The sequence below is a fragment of the Sander vitreus genome, chromosome 7 (assembly GCF_031162955.1).
Source record: "Sander vitreus isolate 19-12246 chromosome 7, sanVit1, whole genome shotgun sequence".
In the NCBI taxonomy this organism is placed as follows: domain Eukaryota; kingdom Metazoa; phylum Chordata; class Actinopteri; order Perciformes; family Percidae; genus Sander; species Sander vitreus.
Genome location: NC_135861.1, coordinates 462,541 through 472,540, shown reverse-complemented (window position 1 = coordinate 472,540; position 10,000 = coordinate 462,541). Strand labels below are relative to the sequence as shown.

Genomic DNA, 10,000 nt, shown 5'->3' with positions numbered 1-10,000 from the left:
GAAATTGTCCAACATTTCGGAATAAAACGTCCAAAAAAACTCATCAAAAGCATTGAAAAGAACTCCCTCCCTCCCTCTCTCCCTCCCTCCCTCATTCCCTCCCTGCCTCCTCTCTCCCTCCCTCCAGCATTCCCTCCCTGTCTCCTCACTTCCTCCCTCACTCCGTCTCTTACTCCCTGCCTCCCTCCATCCCTCCCTCCCTCACTCCCTCCCTGCCTCCTCACTCCCTCCCTCACTCCCTCCCTCTCTCCCTCCCTCCCTCACTCCCTCCCTCCCTCCCTCCCTCCCTCCCTCCTCACTCCCTCCATCCCTCCCTTACTCCCTCCTTCCCTGCCTTCTCCCTCCCTCCCTGCCTCCATATCTCTCTCCCTCCCTCCATGCCTCCTCACTCCCTCCATCCCTCCCCCAAAGGAGGACAGGATCTCCTCTAGGGTTGGGTACCTTTGTGCTCTTCTGTTTTTTTAAGTATCGGTCAAGGCTAGAGCTGTTCCAGATGTTGCTGTACAACAGTTGTCTCAGGAATAATTGTCTCTTTTAGTCAAAAAACTAGTTATTACTTTTTTGAATGAATCCCAGAAAACATCTTTTGGTTATATATCACTGTCATGTGACCCAGATAATGTAATAACACAAACACACATGACGTAAACAACAACAACAACGCCTCTTTTTATTATCATAAAACATGTTTTCTAACTGTATCGCCACTTTGTCATTTTTAACAACAACTAACAAAAAGCACAGCTTTAGCTCAACAGTCTGGCCAATAATCACTTCTGTAATTTAGGGATGCACCGAATCCAGATTTTTGGGGTTCTGCTGAATCCTGAATCCCCTGATTGAGATTCTGCTGAGTCCTCGTCCCGTCCTCAGTCCATGAACACAGTCAACACATTAATGAAGTAAACAGTGACTGTCCTTCCTTTGCCGTACCTGAAGTTGCTGCATTCTGGCTGCTGTCTGTAGATTCCTTCATGCTCAGCTCGTATTCTTCCAGATGTTTCATACCAGATGTTGTAACAGCGGTGATGTTGTGTATTGTTTAGGGTCCTCGCCACCACCAGACTAATCAGCATTGCAGATTGAACATGTAGCTGGACTTGAATGGCCTTCTTTTGACTGAAAGTACTGCCAAACAACACTTTTTCTGCTCACCAGTTCCATTTCCACTTCCTCTCAGCCTGCTGCATTGAAGCTCCACCTACGTAAACACCTTCCTGTAATCAACGGCGCCGTCATCACGTCGACCAGCGTAGCGCGGAGTGACAGCGTAGGGTTCAGCAGAAACCCAACCCCGTCAAAAAGCCCAATATTCAGCCCTATCTGAATCCTGGATTCAACAGTCATACGCTTTAAAAGGTACCTACCGTTAAAGGATAGTTACCCAAAGAAACCGCCACGCAGCCAGTGTGAAGGAGGTCTTACAGGCTTTGTCAAGGCGCTGTTTTTAGCACAATGATACCCAACCCAAACTCCCTCCCTCTGACTGCCGGACCCTCACCTCCTCCAAACCCGTCTCCTCCCCTCTGAGAACAGCTGAAGACTCGGACGTCAGTAGAGGAATAAAGACTCCTCCTCCTTTAACGTCTCTTTTTTACGGCTCCGTCTCTGCCTCCGGCGCTCAAAACACAAACACCTTCTCGCCTCCTTTTCCCTCCTCCAATCGCTGGAGTACGTAACGCTCGTGTAAAGGTCCAGACACACCGAGCCGATAATCAGCTGTCTGACAGTCTGGGAGGTCGGTGACTCCAGTCTGGTCGGTGTGCTCCGTGCCGTCTTCCGTCTGAGGGACCGTCGTCCTTCATTTTGGCTGATTTGACATGTATAATCGGGGGGGGCGGGCACTGCCGGCAGTCGGACTCAATGACCCATCTGATTGGTGGGGAGCGGGATGAGCGTGACTAGCGTCTCTCAAAATCTGACGAAAACCTTCTAAACTGACCTTTGTTGATCTGAAATGAAGACAGATTCAGTTCGGCCTGTTTCTCTCTTGTGGCCGACTATTTTCATAAACGGACATTTCAACCTCTCCTTTATCAAAAATAACATCGTGCACAGCTGTCAGTTTTCTGAAAAGTGTTCGTTTACACGTCCCCGTGTATACATGCCGTCAAGAGCACGCCAGACCTGTAGGTGGCGGTGTAACGAGAAGCTCAAGCCCACGTTAGCCAATCACAATCCCCAAAATAGCAACAACAGCAACCAATCACTTCCTCTCTCTCTCTCTCTCTCTCTCTCTCTCTCTCTCTCTCTCTCTGTCTCTGTCTCTCTCCCTCTCTCTCTCTCTCTCTCTCTCTCTCTCTGTCTCTGTCTCTCTCTCTCTCTCTCTCTCTCTCTCTCTCTCTCTCTCTCTCTCTCTCTCTCTCTCTCTCTCTCTCTCTCTCTCCCTCTCTCTCTCTCTCTCTCTCTCTCTCTCTCTCTCTCTCTCTCTGTCTCTCTCTCTCTCTCTCTCTCTCTCTCTCTCTCTCTCTCTCTCTCTCCCTCTCCCTCTCTCTCTCTCTCTCTCTCTCTCTCTCTCTCTCTCTCTCTCTCTCTCTCTCTCTCTCTCTCTCTCTCTCTCGGCTGCCTAAACCTCCGTTTGTCTCAGTTTACGTGCAAACGAAGACTTCCAAAATCTCCACTCTGGCCGGAGGTTTTAGAAAGACTGGATTTCAGAGGCCAGTTCTCCGTTTGCGTGTAAACGAAGGGAAATGTCTCAGTTTTTCAAAATAACCACATACGTGTAAACGGGGTATAAGTAGAACCAAAATTTGGGTTCTAATCCGGTCGGATTCCTACCGGTTGTGTAGGAACGGACATCGGCCCAGAGATGGAGGCGTTTCTGCCCAAGTCAGTGCTGGTGAAGTCTCTCTCTGTCTCTCTCTCTCTTTAGTGGAACTGGGTTTCGGTACCCAACCTCAGTTTAAACTCTGCTCTTTCCTCTCTGAACACTAACCTCTGTTTTCCCCTCCCCCCTCAGAGAGAAGGAAGGCGTAGCGTCTCTCCCGCTCGCCGTCCGCATGCCAGACTAACCGCTCAAAGCCCAACGGGACGAGGAGGAAGGAGCTGCAGCGTCTCAGAAACCCTGACCGCCCGTCTGTCTGTCCATTTCCTGTCTCGCCCTCTCTGCCTTAAAACTCTTCACTTTACTAACTGACTGACACGAGGGGAAGCTGAGTGTTGATAATGTTGATTTGTTGTGGGTTTCCTGCTGGAAGCGAGCCTGCCGTCTGATTGGATGTTTTCACTGTGCAGCCCGCGAGTCCATCCATCGGGGTTCAACGTTAAGGTTGGTTTTTTACGTGTTCGGTCGGGCGATGAGAGAAGATTCTACTTGCCTGAACTCAGTTTTTGTGCGACTGGTCCTCTACGCAAACAGTTTTTTTTCCAACAAAACATGGAAAGAAATGTTTGAAAAAAAAAAATAATAATAATAGAAAAATAGATAAATAAATCCTGACAAAAAGCGCCCAAAAATGAAGAAAAAAAATCATCAAAATAATTACCTTCCTTCCCTTTTTCTTCTCTTTTTTTATTTTTTGTCGCTTATTTCAACGTTTTTCACTTTTTTCTAAGTATGTCACTTTTCGAAGTTTGTCCCTTTTGTCGTCCTATTGTTGCCTTCCTTCTTTCTACTGTGTTTTTCTAAGTTTTTGTCTCCTTTTTCCTTCATTATTTAAACATTTTCCAGGTCCAAGGCTGCTGTTTAGTAAATCTCTCGCTGTATTCTTCCTCTTTATAGAGACGGGCTTTTTTCTGCGCTGATTAGGGGGTGCATGGCTTAAAAACGCTGTTCAAAGGGGGAACATTATAGAAAAGAGCTTGAGAACCAGTGGTATAGAGCAGTGGTTCCCAACCTGGGGTCTGGGGACCCCTCAGGGGGGGCGGCAAAGATCACAGGGGGGGCGCAAGTCTTTATCTGCTTTGAGGTTGAGTAATATGAATATGTGCACATGTTAAATAAATTATGATAATACACTAGAATATATAATGTATACAAAAGTCTGTATAAAAACTATATATTTTTGTTCTGGCTTATAATTGTAGGCAGGCTACTTAGTAGGCCAAACCTCCGGGACCTCTTAACCTGGGACCCCTGCTGTCATCAGGTCAGCTGCTAGCTGCTGTCATGAGGTCAGCTGCTAGCTGCTAGCATCAGGTCAGCTGCTAGGTGCTAGCATCAGGTCAGCTGCTAGGTGCTAGCATCAGGTCAGCTGCTAGCTGCTAGCATCAGGTCAGCTGCTAGGTGCTAGCATCAGGTCAGCTGCTAGCTGCTAGTCATCAGGTCAGCTGCTAGCTGCTAGCATCAGGTCAGCTGCTAGCTGCTAGCTGCTGTCATCAGGTCAGCTGCTAGCTGCTAGCTGCTGTCATCAGGTCAGCTGCTAGCTGCTATCACAACGCCACAGCATCACTATTTTATGAATATAACATGGCGGAGAAACGTAAAAGTGCTGATAACTGCTCTGTATCAAAAAAGAAAGTAAGGCTCTATCTCGAGAGTTAGCTTTTTAGACATGATTGGGGGGGCAAGGAACAAAGGTTGGGAACCAGCGGTCTAGATGCTGTTTGATGTCGAGCTGCTCAGTGAAAACATGCGACGGGTCTGGCTTTTGCTTCCTGTTGGCGTCCACGCTGAGACGTTTGAGTCCGGTGCCTTTTTCTCCTCATCTGTACAGAAGCCATAGGATTGTGTCGGCGTAACGTTAGCCGAGCGCAAGCAGAGCAACGGGAACTACAAACTGCAGCTTCACACGGAAAAGCTTCGGGACAAACGGCACACCGATCAGGGTTCAACGTTAAGGTTTCTGGTTTTCACTGAAAAACTGTCCTAGTTGCCAGAGTACATTTTTACTGGCCCCTTATACAAATGGAGAGAAAAAACATCAAATAACATTTAAAAAAAAAAAAAATGTGAAAAGTGTCAACTGTTGATTGACTGTACATTCAAATTAAATCATTCAACACATATTCTCCACCGATAACGTCATTTATGATACGATGGCGTCCGAACTGAACGGGCCGGTGGCTTTTATATTTACTTTACCGACTGTTTTAGTTTGGTTTTACATCAGGCGACCGACTGATTGTTGGACCCTGAACAGAAACTTTAGGGGCGGGTTCTTAACGTTAAGACTCTAAAGGCCGTTTTCTGGTTCTGCAGAGGCTCCACGCAGAGCTTTCTCCGTAGCCTACGTAAGTGGCCGTGCGTGTCTGTGTGTGTGTGGCGTCTGTCTGTCTGTCTGTGTGTGTGTGTGTGTGTGTGTGTGTGTGTGTGTGTGTGTGTGCGTGCGCGTCGAGCCGGCGTCTGTCTGTGTTTGTGTGTAAAGGGGTGTGTGTGTGTGTGTGTGCCCGTCTATATATATGTGTGTGTGTGCGTGTGCGTCGAGCCGGCGTCTGTGTTTGTGTGTAAAGGTGTGTGTGTGCCCGTCTATATATGTGTGTGTGTGTCTGTGTGTGGTAGAGTGAGTGAGAGAGTGACGGTGATTACCGGTAGCTTCAGAGGGAGTAGTGACTCTAGAGTCGTAGTGAGAGAACCAAAGTGTCTCCCTGTTCTTTCTGACCACGGTGGGAGATCTGCAGCAGGAGGAGTTAACCCTCTCCTTGATGTCATGTTGTTTAAGGAGAAGGAGAACCAGGAAATGAGTCGGGGGGGGGAATGCAACGCTACCAAGCCACGGCCGAGCGGCGTGCGTCGCTGAGATGTGTAGTTAAATTTTTATGAGAGGTGACGTCAGGCTACGGCGTAGACGCAGAGGGGTCTGCGGGGTACGCCGTCGTTTCTACGCAGAAGCATAAAAAGGCCTTCAGGTTTTGGTTTTCATGTGTCGGGTCGGGCAAGTGAAAACCAGTTCTAGTTGCCCCAAACTGGCTGTCACTGCCCGATGTGAGTCAAGTGCAGATGTGAGTCGCGCATGCGTCACTTTGCGACAAGTAGCCTCCGAGATGCTAGCCTCCGAGATGCTAACGAGAGACTTCTGTAACGTCAATACAGTAAAAATGGAGCTACATAACAAAGATGGTTCACTGCTGGCTACGAGTTAGCAACCAGACACAACAAAGGCGGTCACTTGGATGACGTTTTGACCTAACGTTAGCAATCAAACGCAACAAAGGCAGTCACTTGGATGGCGTTTTGACCTAACGTTAGCAATCAAACGCAACAAAGGCAGTCACTTGGATGGCGTTTTGAGCTAACGTTAGCAATCAAACACAACAAAGGCGGTCACTTGGATGGCGTTTTGAGCTAACGTTAGCAATCAAACACAACAAAGGCTGTCACTTGAATGGCGTTTTGAGCTAACGTTAGCAATCAAACACAACAAAGGCTGTCACTGGAATGGCGTTTTGAGCTAACGTTAGCAATCAAACACAACAAAGGCGGTCACTGGAATGGTGTTTTGAGCTAACGTTAGCAATCAAACACAACAAAGGCTGTCACTGGAATGGTGTTTTGAGCTAATGTTAGCAATCAAACACAACAAAGGCTGTCACTGGAATGGTGTTTTGAGCTAATGTTAGCAATCAAACACAACAAAGGCGGTCACTTGGATGGCGTTTTGAGCTAACGTTAGCAATCAAACACAACAAAGGCTGTCACTGGAATGGGGTTTTGAGCTAACGTTAGCAATCAAACACAACAAAGGCTGTCACTGGAATGGGGTTTTGAGTCAACTTTAGCAATCAAACGCAACAAAGGCGGTCACTTGGATGGCGTTTTGAGCTAATGTTAGCAATCAAACACAACAAAGGCGGTCACTTGGATGGCGTTTTGAGCTAACGTTAGCAATCAAACACAACAAAGGCGGTCACTTGGATGGCGTTTTGAGCTAACGTTAGCAATCAAACACAACAAAGGCTGTCACTGGAATGGCGTTTTGAGCTAACGTTAGCAATCAAACACAACAAAGGCTGTCACTGGAATGGGGTTTTGAGTCAACTTTAGCAATCAAACACAACAAAGGCTATCAAACACAACAAAGGCGGTCACTTGGATGGCGTTTTGAGCTAACGTTAGCAATCAAACAATCATAGGTAGCTACAATGTTTTTGAAATGATTTCCATCTTCTGTTATTGTTTGTAACGAGAAAAGTTAATTATATGACACGTTATGCCGTAAACCGTTCAAATCTGAGCACTCGCGACTCACGTCGGGGAGTGACACTTACGTTTTTTTTTAAGAGAGAGAAAAAACATCAAAGAACATTTGAAAAGACTTAAAATCCCGCCAAAAAACACTAAATCATTCGTATTTACCGCCAAAGTACAAAAACAACTTATGAATAAACAGTTTCATCATCGTCTGAATCAAAGGTGGGTTTTCTGAGAAGAGGAAAAAAACCCAAAAAAATGTTATTTTATATTTTTGTTTTTGTAAAAAGGGAAAATGGTTTCTGTCTTTTTGGGAAACTCCAAAAACTATACATACTATATATATTAATTAATATATGATTTGTTTTAATTTAAAGTGGGAATGAAAGGTTGATGTGCTGGTTGTTTTATTTTGGTGGTGGTGAACAAACAGGAAGAGGAAACGTCTGCACGGTGCTCCAGATGTTTCGTGTTTTTGGTTTCTTATTGGACGCTGCAGATGAAGAACCGTCCAATAGGAAGTGTCAGAAATCTTGCAGGATTGTTTTTTTAACTTCCTCTTCCTGTCTGGAAGTTTGTATTTGTGTGAAATGTGTTTCGGAGGGTCTCGATTGTTGACTTGTACCGATGCCTCTGAACCTGTAAATACTTCTTTTGGTAAAGTTTTATATAAACAAAGAACATGGACTCAAACACTTCTGCAGTTTGTCTTAATTTGTAGGTACGTTATAGTTAAAGGTCCCATGGCATGAAAATGTCCCTTTATGAGGTTTTTTAACATTAATATGAGTTCCCCCAGCCTGCCTATGGCCCCCCAGTGGCTAGAAATGGTGATAGGTGTAAACCGAGCCCTGGGTATCCTGCTCTGCCTTTGAGAAAATGAAAGCTCAGATGGGCCGATCTGGAATCTTCCCTTTATGACGTCATAAGGGGAAAGGTTACCTCCCCTTTCTCTGCTTTACCCACCCAGAGGATTTGGCCCCCCCATGAGAAAGAGAGACATCATGGCTTTCAAAGGAGCAAAGTGGCTGTCAGTACCCGATCCGTAACGCCTGTAAGAGCCGTTCTGCGCATGCGCAGAAACTCAACGTGTTTTCCGACACTGCCTGATCAGTTCTACGCTTACGCGAACACCGGCAGACTTCACAGCTCTATGCGCGCGTTGGCGTAAGGATGTTTGGACATTTCTGGTTACCAGAAGAAAACATTAGACAGTGACAGTAGACCGTTATGATGGCAGAGATGAAGTTTACAAGGTGTTTGCTGGAGTTACCTGAAGTATCTGTTAATGATATACGGAGCGTCGGGTTGTACTTCGATGAAAGTATCAGGTAAAAACAGGGCTACAGATCTCTGTGAGAGACCAGCTAACTCCTAGCTAACTATTATGTAGCTCAATGCTGGACATTTCACCCCAAATTCCGGTCACGTTACTGTATTTGTATTTGTTTAGTATTTGGTTTAGAAGCCTTTATTGGTGATTTTTTACGGTACAAAGTCCTGCTACATACGTACATATATAGCTAGCTATATATGCTCCGCTATGTCGCGTTAGCATGCAGCTATAATAGTTAGCTATGAGTATGCTAACGTTAGATTGTAGTGGAACGAAGCAGCACTCTCTAACGTCAGAAATCACAGATAAAGGCTTCTGAACCAAACACTACACAATCGGACCTGTTTCAGCAGGACTGTGACCCGGAATTGGGGAGAATTTAACAACATTGCCAGCTAAGATGACATGTCTCCTGCCGTTAGCATGTAGCTACTATAGTGTTTACTGCCGTTAGTGTTTACTGCCGTTAGCATGTAGCTACTGTAGTGTTTACTGCCGTTAGCATGTAGCTACTGTAGTGTTTACTGCCGTTAGCATGTAGCTACTGTAGTGTTTACTGCCGTTAGTGTTTACTGCCGTTAGCATGTAGCTACTGTAGTGTTTACTGCCGTTAGCATGTAGCTACTATAGTGTTTACTGCCGTTAGTGTTTACTGCCGTTAGCATGTAGCTACTGTAGTGTTTACTGCCGTTAGCATGTAGCTACTGTAGTGTTTACTGCCGTTAGCATGTAGCTACTATAGTGGTATACAGCAGTGGTGGCTGGAAGAGCTGTCATCCCGTCTTCAAACGGACACGCATTAATAATAGACAGTCTATGGTTATTAGTCAAGACGAAGTATTAAAAATAAAAACATTAACATAAACAACACAACAACGACGTCGCTACACGGTTTTGGATCAGTGACAAGTCTCGATTGTAGCTACGACTATTGTATAATAAAGATTTAATAAAACAGTTATGTTTGGTCGTAAAGTGTGCGTGGTACAAATCTCACAGGGACATCGTTAGTTTTCTACTACGTAATTATGCCCAGAACGGATTATACAGGCGTTACGGATCCGGTACTGACAGTGGCAGTTGGTCAAGGCCCCCCCCTCTCCTCCTCAATAGCATTTAAAGCTACAAACACAGAAATGGCACATCCTAAGGAAAGCTCATTGTGGGACTGGCTCTATAAAAGAGACTTCAGATACAGTATTAGGGGACCACTAAGGTCTATATAAAAGAGACTTCAGATACAGTATTAGGGGACCACTAAGGTCTATATAAAAGAGACGTCAGTTACAGTATTAGGGGACCACTAAGGCCTATATAAAAGAGACTTCAGATACAGTATTAGGGGGACCACTAAGGTCTATATAAAAGAGACTTCAGATACAGTATTAGGGACCACTAAGGTCTATATAAAGAGACTTCAGATGCAGTACTAGGGGACCACTAAGGTCTATATAAAGAGACTTCAGATACAGTATTAGGGGACCACTAAGGTCTATATAAAGAGACTTCAGATACAGTATTAGGGGACCACTAAGGTCTATATAAAGAGACTTCAGATGCAGTACTAGGGGACCACTAAGGTCTATATAAAGAGA

General features: G+C 45.5%; 1 protein-coding gene across 8 annotated transcripts in view; it reads left to right on the top strand.

Annotated features, from left to right (window-relative positions):
• Nucleotides 1-10,000, top strand: part of slc35a2 (solute carrier family 35 member 2) — a 25,569-nt gene that overhangs the window by 12,800 nt on the left and 2,769 nt on the right. Inside the window, exons 6-7 of one of the 8 annotated variants that reach the window (XR_013502214.1) lie at nt 2,960-4,150; nt 4,302-4,849. The exons of 2 other annotated variants lie outside the window; for them this stretch is intronic. Coding sequence is in view for 2 of the 6 variants with exons in the window: in XM_078254096.1 (XP_078110222.1) it covers nt 2,960-3,136 (177 nt within the window). In the remaining 4 variants the exon portion in view is untranslated. Of the gene's footprint in view, nt 1-2,959; nt 4,850-10,000 lie in introns of those variants that run through there. 5 more of the 8 variants (XR_013502215.1, XR_013502213.1, XR_013502212.1 and 2 more) reach the window with 5 other exon arrangements.